This window comes from Bos mutus, chromosome 13 (assembly GCF_027580195.1).
Source record: "Bos mutus isolate GX-2022 chromosome 13, NWIPB_WYAK_1.1, whole genome shotgun sequence".
Lineage (NCBI taxonomy): Eukaryota > Metazoa > Chordata > Mammalia > Artiodactyla > Bovidae > Bos > Bos mutus.
Window position 1 is genome coordinate 64,727,759 of NC_091629.1, and position 27,042 is coordinate 64,754,800.

The 27,042-nt window shown below is 40.9% G+C and overlaps 1 protein-coding gene across 1 annotated transcript in view; it reads left to right on the top strand.

Annotated features, from left to right (window-relative positions):
• The window catches only part of CUBN (cubilin), a 261,035-nt gene that overhangs the window by 1,875 nt on the left and 232,118 nt on the right, over positions 1 to 27,042 (top strand). The window contains exons 4-14 of the mRNA XM_005891915.2: positions 331 to 369; positions 3,426 to 3,527; positions 4,157 to 4,260; positions 13,674 to 13,800; positions 14,744 to 14,906; positions 16,556 to 16,687; positions 17,724 to 17,819; positions 19,678 to 19,796; positions 20,227 to 20,413; positions 22,019 to 22,131; positions 26,608 to 26,842. Coding sequence (XP_005891977.2) covers positions 331 to 369; positions 3,426 to 3,527; positions 4,157 to 4,260; positions 13,674 to 13,800; positions 14,744 to 14,906; positions 16,556 to 16,687; positions 17,724 to 17,819; positions 19,678 to 19,796; positions 20,227 to 20,413; positions 22,019 to 22,131; positions 26,608 to 26,842 — 1,417 coding nt within the window. The remainder of the gene's footprint in view (positions 1 to 330; positions 370 to 3,425; positions 3,528 to 4,156; positions 4,261 to 13,673; positions 13,801 to 14,743; positions 14,907 to 16,555; positions 16,688 to 17,723; positions 17,820 to 19,677; positions 19,797 to 20,226; positions 20,414 to 22,018; positions 22,132 to 26,607; positions 26,843 to 27,042) is intronic.

A 27,042-nucleotide genomic window follows, 5' to 3' on the forward strand; every position in this document is an offset into this window, starting at 1 on the left:
TTGGCTCTGCTCACGTTCTGATAGCCACCTCCTTATTGATGAGGTGGATGGGTCACCATCGCTCAGGAAAATTCCCAGGGTCACCATGCACAGACAGTCAATGAATCAACTTATCATTGTGTTGTACTTCTGTTTTTAAAAATATCCATGCAATGGAAGAGAGAAGGAAGGAAGGGAAGCCTGGAGGGGAGAGAAAAGAGGAGGGGAAAGGCAATTAGACAAGGAGCAAACAGATAAAGTGAAGGCACTAGGGAAACAGGTAACAGAGTAACGTGGCACACGACGCGCCTTTGCTCCAGCTAATGGATGTTTTCTCTTCCCAACTGCTAGCTTGCGGATCTTGAGAGAAAACTCCAAAGCTTACAGCAGGTGAGTCCTATAACTACGAGACAGGCAGCATCTTTCACTGAAAATACACTAGAATCGCTGATGGAGCTGGTATTCTTTTTTTTTTTTTTAATTTCATTTATTTATTTTGGCTGCGCTGGGTCTTCGTTGCTGCGTGGGCTTTTCTCTAGTTGCGGGGAGCTGGAGGTTCTCTAGTTGTGGTGTGCAGATTTCTCACTTTGATGGCTTCTCTTGTTGCAGAGCTAGGGCTCTAGGGTGTGAGGGCTTCAGAAGTCATGACACATGGGCTTAGCTGCATGTGCCATGGCATGTGGCATGTGGGAATCTTCCTAGACCAGGGATTGAATCTGTGTGTCCTGCTTTGGCAGGCAGATCCTCTACCACTGAGCCACCAGGGAAGTCCAAATAGAGCCAGTATCCTTAAGGTGAATGGATGATCAATATCAAGGGCTTTGCTCTTCGCATAATTTAATTCTTATCACAATCAAAAACTGTTTTTTTATGGGCATGTAGTCCATGGAGTCACTAAGAGTTGGACACGACTGAGCAACTTCACTTTCACTTTTCACTTTCATGCAATGGAGAAGGAAATGGCAACCCCAGTCCGGTGTTCTTGCCTTGAGAATCCCAGGGACGGGGGAGCCTGGTGGGTTACCATCTATGGGGTCGCACAGAGTCGGACACGACTGAAGTGACTTAGCAGCAGCAGCAGTTGATTTACAATGTTATGTTAGTTTCTGCCATACAGCAAAGTGAATCAGTTGTATGTGTGTATATATACTCTTTTTTAGATTCTTTTCCCATTTAGGCCATTACAGAGTATTGAGTAAAGTTCTCTGTGCTATACAGTAGGTCTTTATTAGCTATCTGTTTTATATATATTAATAACAGTGTGTATATGTCAATCCCAATCTCCCAATTATCCCTACCCATCTTTCCCTCCTGGTAACCATAAGATTGTTTTCTTCATCTGTGAGTCTATTTCTGATTTGTAAGGTCGTTTAATTCTCATCACACATCATGCTTCCCAGGACACATGAGGAAAGTGAGTCTCAGAGAGATGAAGCTCACTGAGCATGTGAAGTCCTCTGACTCTCAGTTCAGCTGTCCACGTGCTCTTCCTCTTTGCTATCATTTTTTAAACCATATAATGTCAGGCTTAAGTGTGCTGGAGCTGGTCAGCTAGTGACCACCCAACTTGCTTATTCTGGCATCCACGACTCAGTTTTCAAAGGGCTCACGTTTTCTCTAACATTGAACTTAGAGTCTAGGCTGTATCTCAGAATATTCCAGATCTTCTTAAAAGTATATCTTCTGGTGATTAAATTTGAACAATTTCTTAGAATAAACCATCCATAACTTTACTGCATGCTTGTAATTTTAGACTTCTCATCCCTTTTGTAGGGAGCTGATATTTTTAAGACTTTCAAGGGAGCCATAACCTTCCACACAGAGAAATGCATAGAAAGTCCCCATGTTTTAAATTTTGAATAAAAGTAAGAGGATTCCAGGTTCAGAGTCCCTGCTCTCATATTCTTGGTCTGTTTTTGATTATTCTTCAAATGTCCTCTACTCTGTTGTTTTAATTTTGGTGGACAAGTTTGCACATTCCTTTTCCTGGCTTTGATAAGAAATTGCCCTTTCTGCCTTTATCTTCTTAGAGAGTAGTTGAATAAATTAAAATGAGCAAGACAAACAGTAGTTCTCAGTCTCCTAGAGTGTTTCTTTATTCCTGCCAAAGGTCAAGAACTGGAGGCCATAGTCCAGTTAGCTGGGACTGGCCTCCCTCTGCCCATCCCCCCAGGAAGAGTGTTTAGTAACTCTGGAGTAGAAATACCTCCATGCCTTTGGATGCCTAAAGTCCCATAGTTTCTACTGTCTTTCTCCTGACTGCTCACTGACTATTTACTGCTGGGTCCCCATGGGCTTCTGAGCTTTTAATCCCCACCCAGTGTTGTCTTACATGCCAGAAAAACCTCCAGTGAGTTTGTGGTTAATTTTCTTAACAGTGTCCTTTGATGAACAGGACTAATTGTGGTACTGGCACAGAGAGACAGAAAAATGAAAGAAAACAGAGTCCAGAAGGAGACCCCCAAATGTATGGGCACCTGACTTATCACAAAGGTGGAGAGAGAATGGGCTTTGCTCCACATGGTGCTGAGTCAGCTTGCCATTCTCTGCTCTCAGTTTCATCTGCAAACAGAGGGAAAAGACTTGATTTTCTCTCCGAGAAAATCAAATATTTTACCAAATATTTTTCAAAAATGTAAAGAATAATTTGCCCCATTTTAATTTTTAAAACCGAGAATTAGACTAACATTAGGTGAAATTAATGGGATAGCTGTCCTTGCATAATCACTTGTCCTCTCTAAAGATGTTTTCTCTGCCCCAAAGGCATTTCAAAGCTTACAAGGTGGGAACTAGTAGCTGATGGAGGGTAGGATTCCCCAGGTTCCAGAGACAAAGGCAGGTCTCTGTGTATGACTCTGGTCTGAAAGCAGTCATGTGAGCACAAGGCTGGAGGGTGTATTTAAGCCTCAGGCCACATTTCCCACAAAGGGTCTTGGAGTGAAAAGAGTTCAGTCGTCTTAACCCAGGGGAGGAGTGTGGGGGCAGCGAAGATGATCATATTTCAAATGCTTATCTGGAGGTATCAAAGAGAAGAACAACAGCAAAGGAACCGGAATTTCCGTTTTATTTTCTTAGTAAAATAGGAATTTCCATGTGGCTCCCACACCCACATCTTGACTCTTGCCACCATCATACGTTTGTCAGGTGAACAGTGTTTTTTCAGAGAACAGAGTGAGAACTCTCACCCCTCACTTTTGCCTCACCCATCCGTGGTTAAATGCACGTTAGTAGTGAAGGAATATGGATAGGGCTTGATAATAGTCAACACTTTTCGGTTTCTCAGAAGACAGTTGACAGGAAGAAGCATTTACATAATGGATTTAAAGTCTGGAGGAAGACCCCTCCCTCCCCCCACCAGCCAGGAGTAAAATGTGTTTTGATGTACACACCTGCTCTAAAACATGGAAAGTATGACTGTCTCGCTGACCATCCTGTCTTTGTTTCAGACACTGGACAGGAAAGTTTGCAGCAGCAATCCCTGCCAACATGGCGGAACCTGCCTCAACCTCCCCGATTCCTTTTTTTGTATGTGTCCCTCACAGTGGAAGGTGAGTCACCTAATCCTTGGTTAAAAATGATGATGAGTCAGCATCAGTGGTTTGCTTGGAATCCTCCAGACCTATTTAATTCTCCATCCAAAGTTTCTAGGATTCTGTGGTCTCCTGAGTCAGAATGAATGACACCAGGTATGCCAAGATGCGAATAGCGGCCAGCATGATTCTGTCCCCATTGGATCCTGAGCCATCTTAAGTGGGGATTTGCTGGACTAGATGCTACATGCTGTTCTGGCCAGCATGAATGGAAATTGCTCAGCATAACTAAATGAATCTTAATGTAGCCTGTGCATTTTCCTGCCCTTTTCTATTAATAATGAAAACATTCCTGACATGCGCATCCAGAAGAAATTAAGTGACTATTCCTAGGCAGAGCTCCACAGTAAGATGAAAAGTAGCCCACATAAGGATTCTTCTCCTGTGACTGGTATGATCTATGAAGAGCTCTTTGGCTCTGTTAGGCCACACCTGAGTTGTAGAAGAAGCGTGGCTGGAGATGAGTTTTAATTTTATCATATTTAGCTTTACTGTCTGTTTGTAAATCCTTGAACATGCTGTGTGACTGTTCACCCAGATGTCTTTGCAACCTGTGGCACCTGACTTCGTGCTTTATCTAAACGCAGGGTCCTCTGTGCTCTGTTGATGTTAATGAATGTGAGATTTACTCAGGGACACCCCTGGGCTGCCAGAATGGAGCCACATGTATAAACACAGCAGGGAGTTACAGGTAACTTTTTTCTTTCCTTTTTTTTTTTTTTTTTAACCAATAAACATTTATTTTTCATACTCACAGGTCTGCATATAAGCTATGGTGGCTCCACCTCAGTTTGGTTTGGCCTGTGGGTCTCTTTCTTACACCAGGGCTAGAGGTACCCCAAGCTGTTGGAGGAATGTCCTTCTTAAGTCCAAGGTCAAAAGCCCCCAGAGAGTTGAACAGAAATGTGTAAAATCTCCTAGAGCTATGGCTCCAAACTCGATGTCACTTTTGCCTGCTTGTTGTTGTTTAAATTAGGGTGTGTTTTTGAAGGACTAAGACACCCCCTGGTTAAGAGTATCCAAGGTTAAGTGCCTGTATTACCAGCAAAACTAGCTGTTCTCTAGGGAAGTCACGCGGTGTTTATCTAACATACACAAAGCTGTTTCCTCAGGTGGAGAAAACCTCGTGTGACCTCAACTCTCACCCCATGAAGAAACCTGTTCCCTGTTCTCTCTCTCAGGAAGGAGGCCCCCATGGCTAGTGTAGAGTGAGGATGGCCTGGGGCAAGATAAGGCAGAGGGGTTAGTAGGAGTCAAAGCTTGAAGGGATGGCCATGGGAGAGCCTCATGTAGAAGAGGGACAGCCTGCCCCCCCTCCCCTCCCCCGCCACCCCCACATTCAGTAGCTGAGAGAGCTGATAGATCCAGTCAGGACTTCATTCAAGCACTGTGCACAATGTCCACCATAACCAGAGCAGGGCGAACCGAGGTTTTCTTCACGTGGATAATCCTCATTGTCTTTCCTCAATTAGTCATCAGGCCCCTCATCACAATCGTCTCCCTGCTCCCATCCGCCATCTTTTCTGCTGATTGACTGTCACAGGGCTCATCCGCCGCATTCTCCCGCTCAAATCCCGCATCGCCCTCCGCAGGAAAACTTCCCTTCTCTTACAAAGCTGACTTGGACATCACAGTACCTCCACGTTCCCATCAAACTCTAGGAATATTGGTCTGTAAAGTGACACTGACTGATGTACTGTCTTGTTAAGTAATCAAGTCCAAAAATGTATGGCAGATCAATAACAAACTTCGGTTTCTGTAGTTCCTTAAAATCACTTAAAAAAAAATCTCTAGACATTGTCTTTCCGCATATTTTGGTGGGTCTCCTATATTCTGTGATTATTAAGAGATAAAGAAATGGGTTCTGTTGTGACAGAATCTCTGTTTTCTCTCACTGGAATCAAGAGCAGCTATTCACTCTCTTCCAGTATCCCTGCTGTCCTATTCTTCAGTTCCTTTGTAACAACCCATTCTGTCCTTTCCAGCAAAAAAGAGTGCAGGAATTTTGTTTTTGACCTTGTCGTTTATTAGCACACTGTATTCTTAAAAAGCAACCACAATCTTTCTCTTTTATTGTTGTTCCTTTAATTCTTTTACTATGATCTTAAAAGTTTTTCCTCATTGCAAGTTACAAATTTAACTTATTCCGGCTTTTGGTGGATACGTCTTTCAGTTTCAATATCCTGCACATTGTACATCTCTGATGTCAATGAAGTATTACGTTATTAAAGAACTTTTTGCTCTCCAAACTGTATTTCTCCTTTAAAAGAATCCCCTGATCCCTGTTTTGATAAATACTCAAGCTTGGATCCAGAATGCAAGTCTAATCTTTCAGTACCTGATTTCTATTTATGAGCATTTATTAATGAAAACTGCTGCTTGGAGATAACACTGGCAAATGATTCCTAGCCTGGATCCCACGTTCCTGACGTCGAGGAATGTCCTGGAGTTAGTTCTCACTCTCTCTCCTTTTATCATCCCTGTCTTCTGGAGTCTTGCAAGCCAGCAAAATAACAAACGTACATCAGGGAGGAAAGATCCATAGATCAAGACAAAATTGTTTTTCCTTCAGGACAAATTTGCCTTTTTACCCCTGAAAAATGGCAATGAAAAGAAAGGTTTAAAAATTTTTTGTTGTTGTTTGTGTTCTTGACATGGTATGTGGCATCTTAGTACCCCAATCAGAGATCAAACCCATCCTCCCTGCAGTGGAAGCTTGGAGTCTTAACCGCTGGACTGCCAGGGAAGTCATGAAAAGAAAATTTTTAACACAATTATTTCCTGCATGTCAGAGGTTAATTTTTCCAGATAGAAATGAGAAGGAAGGAGGGAGGAAAGGAGGCGGGGAGAGAAAGAGAGAGAGAGAGTGCACACGAGCAAGTGAGTGAGCAAGCGAGAAAGAACAATTTTACTTGTTGAGAGTTGCCTAAATGGCAGATTAAACTTGGTAGAGGAGTACTGAATTATTCTCTCTTGCACCATCCTATCAGAGAAAACCAAGGACTGATTGTGCTGACTCTGGAAATGATTTGGGTTTCTAGTTTCTGCCCGCCACAGGTTCCCTGGAGGACATTAGGGAGCACAGTCTTTAATCTGGTTTCTTCTTGCTGTGGGGATAGTGTGTGAAGCCTCAAGAATTCCAGCTGATTATCTCTGACCTGAATACTCTCATTCAGGCATATGGTGAAGACTTTTTGAAGGAATAAAAGAAAATAGAAATGTGTATATAAGCGTAAGATTAAAAGGTTGTTTTGTGGAATCTATGTGGAATGATACAGAGCCCTTTGATACTTTCTCGAGTTCTGTTCTTTATGGGAGGTTAAGTCTTTGTTAATCAGTAGCTTCCTTGAGATTAGAAACTCCTTCAGGAAACTTCTGGGAACAGTTGCTGAAGACATACTTGAGCCCTTGTTGAATAATCTGCAGTGGGCAGTTTGCTCTGGATTTTGCAGCCTCCTTCAGTCCCTAACTCTTGTGGGAGACAAAGGAGTCTTTATTTAAAGGGATTAATAACTTTTTTTGGTAAAGACCTTCGAAAGATAAGTGAAGTGAAGTGAAGTGAAGTTGCTCAGTCATGTCCAACTCTTTGCGACCCAGTGGACTGTAGCCCACCAGGCTCCTCCATCCATGGGATTCTCCAGGCAAGAATACTGGAGTGGGTTGCCATTTCCTTCTCCAGGGGATCTTCCCAACCCAGGGATCAAACCCAGGTCTCCTGCATTGCAGGCAGACGCTTAACCTCTGAGCCACCAGGAGAGTTCGAAAGATAAAGCACTATGCAAATACTAGTTCACTGAAAGCCCCATTTCACAGAAAAATTTCTGATAAAAATTCTCATATTTTTTTAAACTTTTGATTTTATTTTGGAGTATAGCTAATTAACAATGTTGTGATAGTTTCAGGTGGACAGCAAAGGGACTCAGACATTTACATGTACTCAGCCATGTACATGTATCCATTCTCCCCCTAAACTAAAAATTGATTTTTGGAATCATGAGAATACAGCAAGGACAACCACTGTCTGTTTCCCCCAACTCCTGGGGCTCCCAATCTTTTTCCAAGTGCTCAGGCAGCTAACCGATAATATTTTGCCACTGCTCAATATGTTTTTACCTCTTTATTCTGAAGAATTGATTCTTACTGTTTCCTGCTGACTGTGGGTTTAAAACAGCCCATGGGATCCACATTTGCCTGCATAGATGGTGCCTGTTATATACTTCCAGCTCAGATCTAGAAGGCTTTATAGAAAAAAAGAAGTTAAATTTGTTGTTTGTTTTTTCTCCAGGAACACAATGGTGATTATCATATTTTATTTTACTTATTTTCATTTTTATCACTAGTGGGTTTTAAAATAGGCAGAGCTTAAACAATGAGAATCATCTGGTTTTAGCTCAGATGGAATGGAGTTAGATATTAAACATATGACCTCTTTTAGTTAGTCAATTATATTAATATTGAACCATAGACTGTAACACAAGTTAAACTATGACCATGGAAGTATGTGTGACCTCGTCTCAATGGCCAAATGTACTTGCAGTGTTTTTCAAGACAGAACCACCCCCCCCCCTTTTTTTTTCTACTGGAACCAAATCAGCAATAGAAAGTCATTACAAAAGTTACTTCTTCAGTTCAGTTCAGTTCAATCGCTCAGTCGTGTCCGACTCTTTGTGACCCCATGAATCGCAGCACTCCAGGCCTCCCTGTCTATCACCAACTCCCAGAGTTCACTCAAACTCACATCCATCAAGTCGGTGATGCCATCCAGCCATCTCATCCTCTGGCGTCCCTTTCTCCTCCTGCCCCCAATCCTTCCCAGCATCAGAGTCTTTTCCAATGAATCAACTCTTCGCATGAGGTGGCCAAAGTACTGGAGTTTCAGCTTTAGCATCATTCCTTCCAAAGAAATCCCAGGGCTGATCTCCTTCAGAATGGACTGGTTGGATCTCCTTGCAGTCCAAGGGACTCTCAAGAGTCTTCTCCAACACCACAGTTCAAAAGCATCAATTCTTCGGCGCTCAGCCTTCTTCACAGTCCAACTCTCACATCCATACATGACCACAGGAAAAACCATAGCCTTGACTAGACGAACCTTTGTTGGCAAAGTAATGTCTCTGCTTTTGAATATGCTATCTAGGTTGGTCATAACTTTCCTTCCAAGGAGTAAGCGTCTTTTAATTTCATGGCTGCAGTCACCATATGCAGTGATTTTGGAGCCCAAAAAAATAAAGTCTGACACTGTTTCCACTGTTTCCCCATCTATTTCCCATGAACTGATGGGACCAGATGCCATGATCTTCGTTTTCTGAATGTTGAGCTTTAAGCCAACTTTTTCACTCTCCACTTTCACTTTCATCAAGAGGCTTTTTAGTTCCTCTTCACTTTCTGCCATAAGGGTGGTGTCATCTGCATGTCTGAGGTTATTGATATTTCTCCCGGCAATCTTGATTCCAGCTTGTGTTTCTTCCAGTCCGGCGTTTCTCATGATGTACTCTACATATAAGTTAAATAAGCAGGGTGACAATATACAGCCTTGACGTACTCCTTTTCCTATTTGGAACCAGTCTGTTGTTTCATGTCCAGTTCTAACTGTTGCTTCCTGACCTGCATACAGATTTCTCAAGAGGCAGATCAGGTAGTCTGGTATTCCCATCTCTTTCAGAATTTTCCACAGTTTATTATGATCCACACAGTCGAAGGCTTTGGCATAGTCAATAAAGCAGAAATAGATGTTTTTCTGGAACTCTCTTGCTTTTTCCATGATCCAGCGGATGTTGGCAATTTGATCTCTGGTTCCTCTGCCTTTTCTAAAACCAGCTTGAACATCAGGAAGTTCACAGTTCACATATTGCTGAAGCCTGGCTTGGAGAATTTTGAGCATTACTCCACTAGCGTGTGAGATGAGTGCATTTGTGCGGTAGTTTGAGCATTCTTTGGCATTGCCTTTCTTTGGGATTGGAATGAAAACTGACCTTTTCCAGTCCTGTGGCCACTGCTGAGTTTTCCAAATTTGCTGGCATATTGAGTGCAGCACTTTCACAGCATCATCTTTCAGGATTTGGAATAGCTCAACTGGAATTCTATCACCTCCACTAGCTTTGTTCGTAGTGATGCTTTCTAAGGCCCACTTGACTTCACAAGAGGGCATAAAATTCACTACTCTGTTTCTTTAAGGGCATATCTAGACACCTTGAGAATTTATTAATACATTTTGCATGTAAACACTGTTGTGTTAAAGGATATATAAAAAGGGAAAGTATTCAACTAACTCTCCCTTTCAGAAGGTGGGAATGTGATGTGGAAAAACAGTAGTACAGGAGTAACACTATCTTAGGTGTAAATTTATCTTCTGCCAATTGCTAATCCTGTGCCTTGGGCAATTTGAACCATGCCAATAAAATGGGATTTAAAATGCTTGTCTTTAAGTATCATAGTGAGGAAATTGCTAGTGTACCTGGCTTTCTTCTTCCTTTCAGCTTTCTACTTCTCACCTTGCTGTTGTTGAGTCACTAAATTGTGTCTGACTCAATAAGTTGTCTCTGACTCTTTGCAACCCCATGGACTACAGCACACCAGGCTTTCCTGTCCTTAACTATCTCCTGAAGTTTGCTCATATTCATGTCCACTGAGTCGGAGATGCTATCTAACCATCTCATCTTCTGTTACTTCATCACCCTTTCTCCTCTTGCCTCGATCTTTCCCAGCATCAGGGTATTTTCCAATGAGTTGGCTCTTCACCAAAGTATTGGAGCTTCTCACCTTATCTAAACTTAAATGAGAGAAGTATACTGTAGCTGTTTAGGGAAACCTGTAGGATTAAAATTTACTCCTCTCCGAATAACAATAGCAAGGGAGAAGGAAAAGAGAGATAAAGAGGGAGGATTTAACTGCAGGTCCTTGAACCAAAATCTCTGCTCAAATCTCTAGTCCTTTTCCAATAATAAAGCATTTAGTGATAAGATAAACACAATTTCCTGAGCACTTCCTGCAGGAAAATGCCTTTAGACCCCAAGGTGAAAATAGAGCTCATAGCTTGACACTATTAATTTACAAGAAATGGAGGCAGAGGGAGTTATTATTACATTGTCTCAGGTGAAGAGTTAACAAGTAGCATCAAGATTTAAACCAAGGCTATCCTGTCCTGTGGGGTCTTGAATACTCAGACTTCTCATGCATCAGAGACTCAGAAAGCTAGCAGGAGTTGGTTTAAAGATTAAAAAAATTTATTTTTGGTGAGTGCAGATGCTGGTAAGATAAACTTTTAGCAAGGAAGCCACCAGGTTCAAATCCTCACATATGTGAAGAAATGGTCTAAGTCCTATCACCTCCAAGAGTCTAATTAAATTCTCAGAATGCTCTGCATAAGGATGGGAGAGTGAATGAGAAAAGGGAAGAGAATATGGGAGGGGAAGTATGGAAAATGAGAAGAAGATAAATAGCTATGGGGAAGGAATGAGTAATTGAATTCCTTTATAAGTTTAATCATGTATTGCTATTAATCTCTGACCTTGTCTTAATGAGAAAGGCAACCTTGGAATGTTCAGAAATGTAATTTATTAATGGAACAGCTTTTACTCAATTATGTATTGATGTTGTGAGTTGCAGGGCTTCCCAGGTGGTGCTAATGATAAAGAACCCGCCTGCCAATGCAGGAGGCATAAAAGACACGGGCTTGATCCCTGGGTTGGGAAGATCTCCTGGAGGAGAGCATGGCAACCCACTCCAGTACTTTTGCCTCAAGAATCCCGTGCACAGAGGAGCCTTGGCAGGCTACAGTCCATAGGGTCACAAAGAGTGGGACATAACTGAAGCAACTTATCATGCACACATGTTGTGAATTGCATGGGATATACTTACAACAAAAAAGTATTTATCTGAAATCCAAATTTTAAGCTAGGCATCCTATATCTTTATTTGCTGGGTCTGGCAACCCTACTTGGTTAGCCTGAATGGTATTCACCACACTCTTAACCCTCCATTTCCAGCCACATTCACTGATCTCTTTCTTCCTTAAAACCTACTCAGAGATGCCACCCAATGGTTGTTTCTGGGGCCTCCATGGCTACACCAAGTTCTGTGCCCAGAGTGAGGCCCCTGGTGCTTCTCCAACAGCCAAACTCTCCTTTGCCTTGCTGCCAGTCACATGTTTGTTTTTACCCATGGACATCAGCTGAGCTTTTTGTGCCTCAACGTGTATTTTTTAAAAAATAATTAATCAGTGGCTGTGCTGGGTCTTCCTTGCTGTGCTTTCTCTAGTTGCACCGAATGGGGACTACTGTAGTTGCAGTGCGAGGTCTTCTCATTGCGGTGGCTTCTCTTGTTGCAGAGCACAGGCTCTGGCACTCGGGCTTCAGTAGTTGTGGTGCACAGGCTTAGCTGCTCCGAGCCATGTGGGATCTTCCCAGACCGTGGATCCAACCCCGTGTCCCCTGCATTGGCAGGCAGATTCTTAACAGCTTGGGGGAAATCCTCAACACATATCACTAAAAGAGCTTCTTTACCTGGTAGAGTGACCCCTTTGCCAGAACACTCAGAAACTAGTTCACAGTCCATGGCCACACAGGTCCTCGTTCCTTGACTCTGACCCTTGGCCCCAGTGGCCAACACAGTTCAAGTTAGGCAAACAGTACCAACCAGACCTGACTCTCACCCCATCAGCTGTGCTCAGATGTGTAAATAAGCTCTGTGACTTCTCTGCCTCTTCCCTTTTCCCCAGCTGCTGTCTCACACCATCCATATTCCTTTTGAATCTGCAGGGTAGATATAAAACTAACTTAGCAACTTTAAGATTGCGATGGTTTAAAACAACTTTTATTCAGTCACTAAGTCATGCATGACTCTTTGTGACGCCATGAACTGCAACATGCCAGGGTTCCCTGTCTTTCACTATCTCTTGGAGTTTGCTCAAACTCATGTCCATTGAGTCAGTGATGCCATCCAACCATCTCATTCCCTATCACCCCTCTTCTCCTCCTGCTGTCAATCTTTCCTAGCATCAAGGTCTTTTCCAAAAGAGTCAGCTCTTTGCATCAGGTGGTAAAAGTATTGGAGCTTCATCTTCAGCATCAGTCCTTCCAATGGATATTCAGGGTTGATCTCCTTTAGGACTGACTGTCCCTTACTGTCCAGGGGACTCACGAGAGTCTTCTCCAGCACCACAGTTCAAAAGCATCAATTTTTCAGTGCTCAGCTTTCTTTTTGGTCCAACTCTCACATCTATACATGATTACTGAAAAAACCATAGCTTTGACTATATGGACATTTGTTGGCAAATTGATGTCTCTACTTTTTAACATGCTGTCTAGGTTTGTCATAGCTTTTCTTCCAAGGAGCAAGCCTTGCTTGTTTGATTATTACTGAATTGAAATCTTAGGACAAAACAGCTAGGCTAGCTTGAAAGTGAAAGTGAAGTCACTCAGTCATGTCTGACTCTTTGCGACCCCATGGATGGTAACCTACCAGGCTCCGCAGTCCGTGGGATTTTCAAGATAAGAATACTGGAGTGAGCTGCCATTTCCTTCTCCAGGGGATCTATCTTAGGTGTTATGTAATAAATACATCTTGTGAGTGGCTATGTAAGAACTGTTACTATGTTAACTTATCTCTTATGGAGAGAAGAAATGTGGCCTTTGCAATATGATTATCATCATCAAAGATTCTGAGATGTGGATATACCACTGCCCATGGGGTTATACAAACCTAGAGTATATTCGAGAATTTACCCATTTGGTCAAGGTCACCTGTGCTCACTGGAGGAGCCAGCTGGGTGGCCGATGAATGGACACGATGATCCCTACCGTCCTGAATGAACTCTATCCCCCTTAGTTCATAGCTGTCTGACCTGTGACAGTGCTGTTTGACCTGATAGCAGAAGAATTTATAGAGGTAGTTGTGCCCTCTCATCTCGTATTTGAGATGACAGCACATTTACTCGATCTGCCACTTCAAGAGGAGCAGAGTGACTTTCTTCTAAGACTCCAGCCAGTAAATCTGGTTTTCTGGTTTATGATTCTATGTGCATATCACTGACCTGCAATCAGAATTATTGTTAATTTTTTAACTGATGCTAAGAAACGGGTCCTGAGTTGTGCTTTGTGTGACCAACAGTTGTCTCTGCTCACCTGAGACCCACGGCCCCCAGTGTGCATCCAAATATGATGACTGTGAGGGGGGTTCCAAGGCGCGCTGCGTGCACGGCATCTGCGAGGATCTGGTCCGAGTGAAGGCTGGAGAGGTGGGTCCCTTGCAGAGTGGGCCCTCTCGGGGATGGCGGGGGGAGGCTGGTTATTAGTTCCTCATTCTCTGTAGCTGTGTGTATACACACAGGACCCTGTGGGGCTGCAGAGGGGAGTCACGTCCTGCCTTTCAGCTGGGCTCAGATGAGGAAGGTGATGAGGGTTGTCCATAAGAAAGCAGAAAACGACTTCAGAGGCTGATTTCATTAAATTACTCATGTTTTTATTATTTGCCCATGACTCTCGCTGTGAGACATGATCTTCTCTTGGCCTTGTGAGTTTTAACAATGACAAGATATGGAAACACAAAAGTCCTGCCCTTGTTTGTGACATTCACTTTTAAGGAGCCTGCGTTTGTCCTGGCCCCAGAGCCCCTTTGAGCCCACTTCTCTAAGTATCCCTTGTGCTGACCTTAATTCCTGGCCCAGAGGTCCTCCAGCCCTGGCCCAGTTGGCCCTCCTTGAGACCTTCAGGTATTTATTTTTACTTGTTGTTGTTGTTGTTTTTTCCCTGCCTATGTGATGGAAAATGGTTCCCTTCCAGCCATGGTGGGAGGGTAGTGTGTGTGTGACCTTCAAAAAGGAAAAAACAGAATTGATTTTCCAAGGTCTGTGACTACATGGATGTTTTTCCCTCTAAAAGCAGGCTGAGCTGATTGACTTTAATTATATTGACTTACAGCTCTTGATTGTTGTTGCTTTTTTCCAGGCATCTTTGGGGGCAAATTATAGGTTTCCCTTACTCTGAAATAAAGCCGTTTCTCTTTTTGCATGGTCTGGTCTAAATGCTTACTCATGTGGGAAGAAAAGAGAAGCCACTCGGTTGGTCTCATGGAAATGCACATTAGAAGAGGAATCAGTTGCAGGCTCAGTGAGATTTTTCAAAGGCTTTTCTTGCTCATCCTCCTTACTGCCTGCTTTCACACCTTTGTCGCTCCTACAGCCTGAGTACAGCTGCATCTGTGATGCTGGGTGGAAGGCCCCGTCGAACAGCACGGCCTGTACGCTGGATGTAGATGAGTGCAACCTCTGGCCTGCACCTTGCTCAGAACTTGTGCGGTGTTTCAACACCCCGGGATCCTTCTACTGTGGGGCCTGCCCCACAGGTATGTGGGTGTGTCCCCTCCTGGGCTCAGGTGCCAGGCTCCCCATGCCAGTCAAGCAAGATGGCAGGACCAATTTCCTTTCACTGTCGAGGAATAAGAAAGCTGTTTTCAGGATGCCTTCCAATCCAGTTTCATGTCCTATTTCACTATATCCCACTTCAGACCATCTAACTGCTATAGCAGTTTAATGAAAGAAATGGGTGGTTTGTCCCAAAGAGTGGTAAAGTTAAATGGCATAGCCAGGATTAGCTGTAGAGTTTGGGAGGTCAGTCATTTTATTGCTGTGGCCATGATCTTGATTAAATTTGAGATCAAAAGACACGTGCTCTGGTCCCACCTTTCATACAAGCCAGCTGTTTGTAAACTTGGGCAAATTGTTTCATCTCCGAGTGTGTTCACTAGTGAGGGTAAGGGAGCTAGAGAAGGCGAGGTTCAGAAAAAGAACGAGACTGGCACTTTACAGGAACAGATCACCTTTAATGAGGCGAGAAGGGGCAGCAGTCAGATTAGTGAGCTGCTGCCCTAACCCAAGAAAACAGTAAGTATATATAGGCATATATGTGGAAATCTACTGTCTTAAGGGGGCCTGTTCTTCTCCAAGGTTGTTTAGAGTGTTTCTCTTAAATGGCTGGGGCAAGGAATTCTGGAGATTGGCCAGAGGCTGGGACCGGTTGGGAGCTGGGCGTAATCAACCTTAATGTCCATTTTTTTTTCTTTAGGTGAGAGAGTTCTTTGTTTTGCATAGAATGGTGGGGAGGACCCGGAGGGGAGTTTTAACTCCAGGCTATTTTGAGCCCAGTAACTTTCCTTCAACTAGAGTCTAGTCGGAGAAGGCAATGGCACCCCACTCCAGTACTGTTGCCTGGAAAATCCCAGGGACAGGGGAGCCTGGTGGGCTGCCATCTATGGGGTCACACAGAGTCGGACACGACTGAAGCGACTTAGCAGCAGCAGCAGCAGAGTCTAGTGGTCCTAACCTGGGTGTTATCATCGGAAAACCCTGTGTCTCTCTCCTCTTCTACCTTTTCCTTCATTTATACAGACACACAGACCAATATGCAGGTTTTAAGAAAAATTGTTTCCCCAAACTGTGATCATAGCTCTGCATAACATTTCTAAAATTCGATATTTCCATTAAAATATATATGGGAAAATCCTTCAGTGTGTGCACATATTACTAAAAATAGCTTTTAGCATCCATTGGTATAGATGAGTCATAGTATATTCAGTATATGTGACTGTGGACCATTAAGAGTTTTTTTTTTCCCCATTAAACAATGCTGTGGTAGACTTACCTGCATCTTTATAAATGATAAACTGACAGATAAAACCTGATGACAATTTTATCACTGTAGAGTGAGTTTTCAGAAGTGCAATTGTTAGTCAAAAGTCATGTATTTTAAAATCTTTAATGAACACGACTAGATCTGTTTTCAAATAGGTTTAATTAATCTAACTTCTGACTCTTAATAGCATATAAGACTACCCGATGTGCCCACCTATTTGCCGGAATTTGATTATAAGTATTTAAATCAGCTTTTGCCAGTCTGAAAGGTAGAACATATACCATTTTAACCTATGTTTCTTTACATAGTTAAGCAGGTTTTTACGTGTTTTTAACTAACTTTTCAAACCTTCTGTTTTTCTAGGCTGGCAAGGAAATGGATACATTTGCGAAGATATCAATGAATGCGAGATAAACAATGGCGGCTGTTCTGTGGCTCCTCTTGTGGAGTGTATAAATACGCATGGATCTTACCACTGTCATTCATGTCCACCAGGTGCTACACCAAATTTCCTGATACCGTTACAGACACAACATGCATTTAAAATAGGATCTTGTGTTCCATTGTAAATATGACTTATATCTAAGGAAGCGAGCTGAGTGGTGCAAAAAGTTTGACTTCTGGATCCAGGATATATTAGAATGTGTTATAAGAAAGAAAGAAAAGTTACTTTGTATATCAATGGAAAATAATAAGCCTTTACCAACTGTGGGATGGCCTCTTGAAATAATGAAGAACTTGACAGGTTTTGTCTGTGGATCACAGATGTATTGTTCCCACAGTTTATTAATATAATGGATTCTTGAGATGTTTTCCATATAAAGTTTACTAAATACCAGACCTAATGATAGGCATATCATACACATGCATTTCCTTTCTCTTCCAGAAAGAAGTCATGACTTCTATTTTCTAATCTAAATTGAGTTACTATCTAAGAAGTTCAGGGAGTTCTAAGAGGCAAACTGAAACCCTGTATGTTTTATTAACATAAAACAGCAGTACTTTGGACTTTTCAAATAATTCAGCTCAAAGCTTTGAAGTCACTGTGATTGAAAAACTGGGACGACCCAGAGGGAGGGTAGGGGAGGGAGGAGGGAGGAGGGTTCAGGATGGGGAACGTGGGTATACCTGTGGCGGATTCATTTCGATATTTGGCAAAACTAATACAATATTGTAAAGTTTAAAAATAAAATTAAATTAAAAAAAAAAAAGAAAGGAAAAAAAAAAAAGAAAAATGTCACTTCCTTAGAGTCAGCACTTTCTAAGTCTCTCCATAGTTTTCATATCTTTTAATTTTTATTTTTGTCATTAGAAACAACCCTGAACATTGTTTCCAAAATTAGGTGCCTAATTCTTGTCCATTTTCTTAACTGTGTAATTTTATTTATGACATATTTTATTTTCATTTTCTGTTTTGATGATGGAAGATCTCTGGTTGGTCTGGGTCTTGATATTTGATTCTCAGATAGGGATTCTTCTTCTTGCATGTTGCTGACATTGTTTTTCACTTGCCTGCTCTTGCTGTGCTCAGGGTATCAGGGCGATGGGAGAGTCTGCACGCTCATAGACCGCTGCTCGGTCAATAATGGAGGCTGCCACCCACAGGCGTCATGCTCCTTGGCTCTAGGTAATGACTTATCTCTCCCTCTGGTTTGGGGTATTTTAGGATAACCTTCTAAAGCAAATCAACCTTTTAAAATCAAAATCCTCTATTTCCAAAATTCTTACTTTGGTCTTCAAACCAAATATCAATCCATGTTATAAAACTGTACAATTGGATTTTTTATGATCTGCTCTAGTTTTTGCAAATTTTCCCCAAGATAATTAAGCCAGCAGATAGATGCATGACTGTATTCTAGCAGCAAGGAGAAGAGGAGAAAGGAAGAACATGTCCGTTGTCTCTAAGGACTCCCCTTTCTGGGCCTTTGGCCTGACTGAGTGAGGTGGCTAAGTGTGGCTGCAAGGAAGGTTGGGAAATATAGTCTTTATTCCAGGTGCCCACACCCTCAGTTAAAGAGTTCCTAAAAAGTAAATAAATAAATAAAGAGTTCCCTACTAAGAAAGGAAAAAAATGGATCCAGGGCAAAAACCTTCAGGGTCTGCAGTGTTGCATAAAAGCTTCACCTACTAAAACTTTAAAAATACATGCATATTACTAAACTTTTTTTTTCAAGAATAAATAATTTATTTGCTTATTAACAGTCTGTACAAATATACATTTACCCCACCCTTGACAATAATGGGTACTACAGTGAGTTTTCATTTTCATCAATTTTATAGGCAAAAATTGCCTTCTCATTATTTTAATTTTGACTAAGTCAAAAAACTTTGATTAGTACTAATTAAATAATGAAAAATTTCATATATTTCCTCGCCATTTAATTTTTTTAAGGTCCTTTGTTCATCTGCTATCTTACTGATCTGTGAAATTTCATTTTGTACTATAAGGATATTATCTCGTTGTTTTATATTTTATATATATTTTTCTTGGCATGTGGTTTTTATTTTAATTTTATGGTAGTGTTTTCTATTTAGAAGTTTAAAATTTTTATGTGGTCAAAAAGGTAAATCTTTCATTTTAGCATTCCTCCTCTTAGAATTTGGCCTTCCCTACCAAAGTCTTTGAAAGTCAAGTATTGACACATGGTTCTTTTTATTTTAATTTATTTTTAATATTAAAATATTTGATCTTTTCAGGATTTATTTTTATCTATAGCATCAAGTAAAAATCTAGTTTGATGTTTTTATCCAAATAGGTGTCTCCAACTCCATTTATTGAATTATATATTATATCTCATGCTATTTCAAAATACTGCCTTTATTTTACTAACTTGTCATATATATGCACATGTCACATATATCTCACATATATATGAGAGAATATAAATGCGTATGTATGCACATATTAAATATATATGTATGACTATTTAAGTGTTTGTTAAATGATTAACAGCCTACTGAAGTGGTTAGGAGTTGAATTCTAGAAGATTGCACTTTACTTTTCCCTTGGCTCTACCATGTTCTAGCTATGGGTCTGTGATCAAGGCACTTAATCTCTCTGTGCTTTGTCTTCATCCATAAACGGAGGTTTTATAATAGTATGTATTTCTAGGGCTCAGTATGTGTACAGATACCATCATTGCAGGAATGATCTTTCCTGCTGCCAACCCCTCCTTAATAGGAAACTCCCTTTCCCCTTGCTGGGCCTCACATTTTTTTTTACAACTCGGGACTATGACATACGGACTGACAGCACCACTGTCAATCTGTAAATGAAGTATTGATAGTGTGTGCTGTCTTTCTTAGTCTTAAGATTAAAAACTAGGGGAGAAAAAGATTCTAAATCTTTTCACCTCACACTTTGTCTGCCCCAGGGTATGCGCAGACGTTGAGGATTCCTAATCTAGACCACAGAGCCTGAGTTTCCTTCCTGGGCCTGAGTGAAGGAGACCTGCACTTACATTTCCATTTCTATTTCCAAACAGGTTCCTTACCTCTTTGCACTTGTCTTCCGGGATATACTGGAAATGGTTATGGGCCAAATGGATGTGTGCAACTCAGTAATATTTGCCTGAGTCGGCCCTGTGTAAATGGACAATGCATTGTGAGTCCTTTGTTCTTCCTAAGGGAACTGAGTGCTGGAGAATAAATTTAGATCCCTTCTGTGCAATATGTTTTCTATGATTTATGAGTTTTAAGGTAATGATTCAAGCTTAAGATAAAGAGTTGTCAATAGCTTTCAGATAAAAGGTAGGTAATGACTTTAGTTCCCAGGAAAAACCAATGAGTTCATTTTTTTCTCTCAGTGATTTACAAAGCAGTAAAACAAAGCCTACAATTTGACCCAAATACATCTAATTTCTTATTCTTTGGAATTAACATTTAAATGAATTAGTAGTTAGGCTCCTGGACGATGCTTGTGGTTCAACACCTTCTCCTTGAAATACATAGCATGCTGTTCTTTATTATTTAGGTTGGGTCATGATTACTGTCTGTCCCTCCATTCTGTGACATGGTGTTTCTTCTTTCCTTAGGAAACAGTCTCTGGTTATGTTTGTAAGTGTGAATCGGGCTGGACTGGTGTCAACTGCACAGAAAACATCAATGAGTGTCTGAGCAACCCCTGTCTGAATGGGGGAACGTGTGTGGACGGCGTTAATGCTTTCAGTTGTGAATGCACACATTTCTGGACTGGATTTCTCTGTCACATTCCCCAGGAAGGTACACTCAGCATCTCTCATACCACAGAGGCTCACAGTTTAGCAGTGTCATCCTTGAGTGAGTCCTGCTGTAGCTTTTCCCCGACAACCTGCTTTCATGTTCCGCTGCTCAAAGGCTTAGAACTGTCTTCCCTTGCAGAAATGGTTTGAAATTCACAAGGTAAGATAAGGTGAATTCAACTTCAGCCATGCACATCTTTTCATAAAAGAAAACATTAATATTCTCCATTTTCATAATGTCCCTTTTGAAAGCAGAATATACTAAGTTATTGTAGTTTTCTAAAGGAGAGTCTCCTCTATAGCAGCCATTTCATTTCCCTGGAATATTACAGATACTCATGTCACTCTCCTGTTCTAGAGTATACAGTGGCTCCCTTTTGCCTGTTAAATAAAGATCAGGGCTAGGTTTTTTGTTTGTTTGTTTGTTTTGTTTGCTTTTTAAATTTAAAATAAAAAAAGTCTTTAGCATACGGAGGAATACAAGAGGAGTATATGTGAAAAATATCTATGTATATATTCTTATAAATATATAAAAGAGCTTTTGCCCTCAAGGAGTTTAGTTGTGGAATAAAGACACTTAAAATTAAAATGATATAAAAGAGTAAATTATAGCACAAAGAAGACAACCTTTGGATTCTGCATTTCTGGGTTTTTCAGATTCTCCATTTAGTAGCCACAGTCTCAAGGAAGTAGCTTAATTTCTGAACTTCAGTTTTTCTTATTTATAAAATGGAGAAAACCATGTATACCTCCAAATACCAAATGAAGGTACTGAAGGTTACTAGATAACATGCAAATCATCTAGTGAAATGAGAGTTAATATTACACTGCGAATGAACCTGGAAGACTTTTTCAATCATCCTCTACAATCAAGCCTCACCCTAACCATCTAACCTTTTCTTCACTAGTTCCCTAAAAATATGCCCTTTCAAGCCAGACAGCTTTCCTTATCTCCTGATGCCATGTGCCACCACATTTCTGCTGTGTTCCTTTATTTGGAAAATTTCCCTTCCCAAACCTCTCCAAAATCCTTCATTGCTTCCCATCAGAATGTATCTGTCCCCAAGGAAGGCTTCGTATTCAGCCTTCTCCATAAAACTCTTCTGACTGCTCCTCCTGTCCCTCATTCCTCCTGATTTTGAATCAGCACATCTACTGAGGCTTTATTGTGTGTTTAGGACTCTAGTAGACCCTGTGGAAAAATAAGGAAACAGAAAATAAAATAATCTCCACCTACTTTCAGCTCTTCTTCCAGTTGAGGACACAAGGTTAATATGGCAGAGGGGAGACAAGAATTAAAGATACGAATTAAATTGTGTGGGGTCAGGTGTCACAGACACAGAGGGAATAAGGGCCAGAGGAAACACTGAGAGGCAGGGAAACTCAGGTGGAGATGAGGACACGTAAGCTGGACTCTGAGCACAAGGTGGGAATTGAGTAGATGCTGAAGGAAGAAGGAGACCAATGAGAAGAAAGAATGGCAGGCTTTTGTCTCCAACATGAATTACTCAGACTCTCTAAAGGCTTCAGGGGCAGAGTGGGAGTTGCTTGGCCTCTTCCTTCCCAGAGTCTCTGTAAAGCACAGTTAACTTCTTTTCCTCTGCAGTGTGTGGAGAGTCCCTCTCGGGGATGAATGGGAGCTTCAGCTTTGTGAGCCCTGATGTTGCTTATGCTCATGACATTAACTGCTTCTGGGTTATCCACACTGAAGAGGGAAAGGTAAATACAGCACCTCCCAGCCGCACTGTGTTTCATTTTTATGTATGAATATGTACTACATTTATATATTACACTATTTTACATATAATGATAATTCAACTATCATATACTGAGGACCTTGGGCAAGCTCCGGGAGATGGTGAGGGACAGGGAAGCCTGGCATGCTTCAGTCCTTGGGGTCACAAAGAGCTGGACACGACTTGGCAACTGAACAACTACAAAATGTTGAGGACTTTCTAAGTATCAGGCTTTGGGCTAAGTATTTTGTATACCTTTCTTGAAAACTTTTAACACTAACTCTTTTAATTGCAGTGTTGGTATCCTCATTTGTGTAGATGAAATAATGGAAACTATGAGAAGCTAAGTAATTGGGAAAGCTTCCATTCATCCCCGAGAGGGACTCTCCACACACTGCAGAGGAAACAAAGTTGAACTGTGCACTTTGCAGTGTTTTTAAAAACACTCTTTATCTGGTAATTGGACTAGTTGGATTTTAAAGCCAAGTTAGTCTTTCAAAGCCTGTGCTTTGTCCAGTACAGACACTTCTTTACATGGGTTGGCTGACGGCAAGTCAGCCATTTGTAAAGTCATATTGTTACCAAACTGGTAGTGATCATTCAATGTTAGGTTGATCATTATGCCAAAATGGGGACTGCTGTTAAGATGGTTTCCTTATCTGACAGCACACTCTCCAGGTGTGCTATGTTCATTGCTTTACATATGTTTAATTATTGCGTTTTAACTCCCATCACCTCATTTACCCTTGAGCAGCTGAGACGTCTGTCCAGGGGTGTGAGGTCTTTAAGTGGCCTGCAGGGACCTGAACCCAGGCCATTTGACTCCAGTGACTGGACTTCTGGGCAAATGGTCTTCAAATTAAGATCCTAGCCCAAGGTTTTTAGTGCTTTTATCTCCAGCATTACTCAGACTTTTCCAAATATTTACTTCTCAACCAACTCATGGACTCATTAAATTAAAGTTGCATATCTGACTAGCTAAGGCTTTCCCTTGAAATACTATTAAATTTTCCCAGCAAACTAATGTTGCAGAGGTCATTGTCAAGGTTAGAAATATTTTTTCCCTTGAGCAAGGATTCTTTGGGGTCTGGTGATCCCACAATAGAGTAAACTCCAAAGTTGATCTCCCATTGGGTATGTTATGTGAATTTCCTTCCTTCCATTTAGTTTTCATGAATTCTGTTTCCTGACATTGAAAACATGTTTCTTTCAAGAAAAAAATCATTTTGTGAAAAACTTTTAATGCTTTTCTTGTGAGCTTGTAAAAAAATTTTATGCTGTTTTTCTTGAGTATTGTGAATTTTCTTATCCCCATCACAGTTTACATAATACAGTTTATATAATATTGAAATAAGGATACTTCAATTTATAAACGTTTATTTGATTTTCATTGAAATTGCTTCAAGGACAAAAATGATGTAATGTTGGGTAAGAGATGTTAAAAGTACCCTAGCATAGCATTTCAAAAACATCCTGATTCCCTTTTTCATGAGCTGAATGCTGTGGTGGTTTTAGATCATAAATTAGATTCTTTCAACAACCACCTCTGATAGTTTGGCTGTTTCAGATGAGGTTGTCGGCACAAAATCTTTTATGTTTCTTTAGTCATATTACTATATTCAAGTCTGCGCAGTCTAACATTTTAACTTGGAGACATATTTATATGTTTATTCTCACCTGCTTGCATACTCAGAACTCTTCATAGTACCTTTCCCTGATGTCTGCTCTTGATATTTCTCATCCCTTAATGACATCCAAACACCAAAGATGAATACCCGTTATACAGGCCTACACCCTAAGCCATCCATCCAGGCTGGGTATCAGCTGAGAGGTTCAGAGACCCCTAATAGCTGAGAAAATAAGAGAAGTGAAAGGCAAAGGAGAAAAGGAAAGCTATACCCATCTGAATGCAGAGTTCCGAAGAATAGCAAGAAGAGATAAGAAATCCTTCCTAAGTGCTCAATGCAAAGAAATAGAGGAAAACAATAGAATGGGAAAGACTAGAGGTCTCTTCAAGAAAATTAGAGATACCAAGGGAACATTTCATGCAAAGGGAACAATAAAGGACAGAAGAAGTATGGACCTAACAGAAGCAGAAGATATTAAGAAGACGTGGCAAGAATACAAGAAGAACTGTACAAAAACGATATTAATGATGCAGATTAAACACAATGGTTATCACAATGGTAAACCACAATAGTGTGATTGCTCATCTAGAGCTAGACATCTTAGAGTGCGAAGTCAAGTAGGCCTTAGGAAGCATCACTATGAACAAAGCTAGTGGAGGTGATGGAATTCCAGTTGAGCTATTTCAAACCCTAAAATGATGCTGTTAAAATGCTGCACTCAATATGCCAGCAAATTTGGAAAACTCAGTAGTGGCCACAGGGGGAAAAGGTCCATTTTCATTCCAATCCCAAAGAAAGGCAATGCCAAAGAATGTTCAAACTACCACACAATTGCACTCATTTCACATGCTAGCATAATAATGCTCAAAATTCTCCAAGCTAAGCTTCAATAGTATGTGAACTATGAACTTCCAGATGTTCAAGCTGGATTTAGAAAAGGTAGAGGAACCAGCGATCAAATTGCCAATGTCCAATCATAGAAAAAAACAAGAGAATTCCAGAAAAACATCTATTGCTTCCCTGACACACTAAAGCCTTTGATTCACAATAAACTGATATGAGACCACCTTATCTGCCTCCTGAGAGGTCTGTGTGCAGGTCAAGAAGCAACAGTTAGAACCACACATGGAACAATGAACTGCTTCCAGATTGGGAAAGAAGTACGTCACTGTATATTGTCACCCTGCTTATTTAACTTATATGCAGAGTACATCATGTGAAATGCCAGGCTGGATGAAGCATAAGCTGGAATCAAGATTGGCGGGAAAAATATCAATAACCTCAGATATGCAGATGACATCACCCTTATGGCAGAAAGTGAAGAAGAACTAAAGAGCCTCTTGATAGAGTTGAAAGAGGAGAGTGAAAAAGCTGGTTTAAAAGGCAACATTCCAGAAACTAAGATCATGGCATCCAGTTCCATTACTTCATGGCAAATAGATGGGGAAACAATGGAAACAGTGACAGACTTTCTTTTCTTGGGCCCTAAAATCACTGCAGATGGTGACCGCAGCCATGAAATTAAAAGACGCTTGCTCCTTGGGAGAAAAGCTATGACCAACCTAGACAGCATATTAAAAAGCAGAGATGTTACTTTGCCAACAAATATCCATCTAGTCAAAGCTATGGTTTTTCCAGTAGTCATGTATGGATGTGAGAGTTGAACCATAAAGAAGGCTGACTGCCAGAGAATTGATGCTTTCAAACTGTGATGTTGGAAAAGACTTTGGAAAGTTCCTTGGACTGCATGTAGATCAAACCAGTCAACCCTGAAGGAAATCAACCCTGAATATTCACTGGAAGGACTGATGCTGAAGCTGAAAATCTAATACTTTGGCCACCTGATGCAAAGAGCTGACTCATTAGAAAAGACCCTGATGCTGGGAAAGATTGAAGGCAGGAGGAGAAGGGGACAACAGGATGAGATGGTTGGATGGCATCACTGACTGAATGCACATGAGTTTGAGCAAACTCTGGGAGATGGTGATGGACAGGGAAGCCTGGTGTGCTGCAGTCCATGGGATCTCAAAGAGTCGGACATGACTGAGCAACTGAGCAACAACAAAGGAATCAGCATCCCTGGGGGTCACTGATGAATTATGAGTAGGCTGCAGGCTATTTATTTGTCAGTTAAATTTAATTCAAGGTAGATATTCATATTATATATGTTACCAATTTGGAAGCACTGTTAGCTATACATTTGGAGTGACTTTGTTTAATGAACTTTATGATTAATGAAATCTAGGTAAATCTATTTCATTAACCCATTGAACAATAACTTAATGGGTGTAACGTTTCATTTGCACAAGGTGATTAAGTTCTAGAGATCTGCCATACAACATTGTTCCTATAGGTACCAATACAGCACTGTACTCAAATGTAAGAAGGTAGATCACATGCCGTGTTCTTACAAGGAAGAGAGAGAGAGAAAAAATGAGAGAGGGAGAGAAGGAAATTGGAAGCTGTTGGTTATGTCTATTATATTGACTCCATTGATGGTGTCACAGGTGTTTACATATTTGCAAACTTCTCAAACTGTACACATTAAATATGTACAGTTCTTTGTACCTCAGTAAAGCTATTACAAATCTATCTTGTTAATATTGAGATTTTTGATATTAGCTGAAGTTAAGGTCTAAGCAATTTTTAACACAAGTTTCACTTAATATATAGAATTGTCGTACATATTTGTGGATAATTAGGTAATAGGAAATTATAGATCTGTCTCTTGAAAGGAACTCAATAGAAATGCTTCCAATTAGTAGGAGAAATTCTTTAGAATTAACATAGAAGTGGAAAATAATCTCTTATGACCTTTTTTCTTTTTTCAGGTACTGCGGATCACTTTCACTTTTTTTCAGTTAGAACCCACAAACAACTGTCCACACGAGTTTCTTCAGATTCACGATGGAGATTCCTCTGCAGCACATCAGCTCGGAAGATTTTGTGGCTCCAGCCCCCCTCACGAGCTCCTCAGTAGTGACAACGCCCTCTATTTTCATCTCTATTCTGAACATTTAAGAAGTGAAAGAGGCTTTACAATAAGATGGGAAACACAGCTACCAGGTAAGTGAAAACATGGAGAGAAATAAAACAAGCTCTTGAGGCTACATAAATTGTTGATCAGTATTAGACTTTTGGATACGTTAGCTGTTTTGAGATCTTAGTTCTATAATTATTTAAAAAAAAAAAGAAAACCCTAAAATGCAGTGGCCTTCCATTTTGTGTTCAGAAATAATAAAATATAGATGAACTGAAAGAGTTTA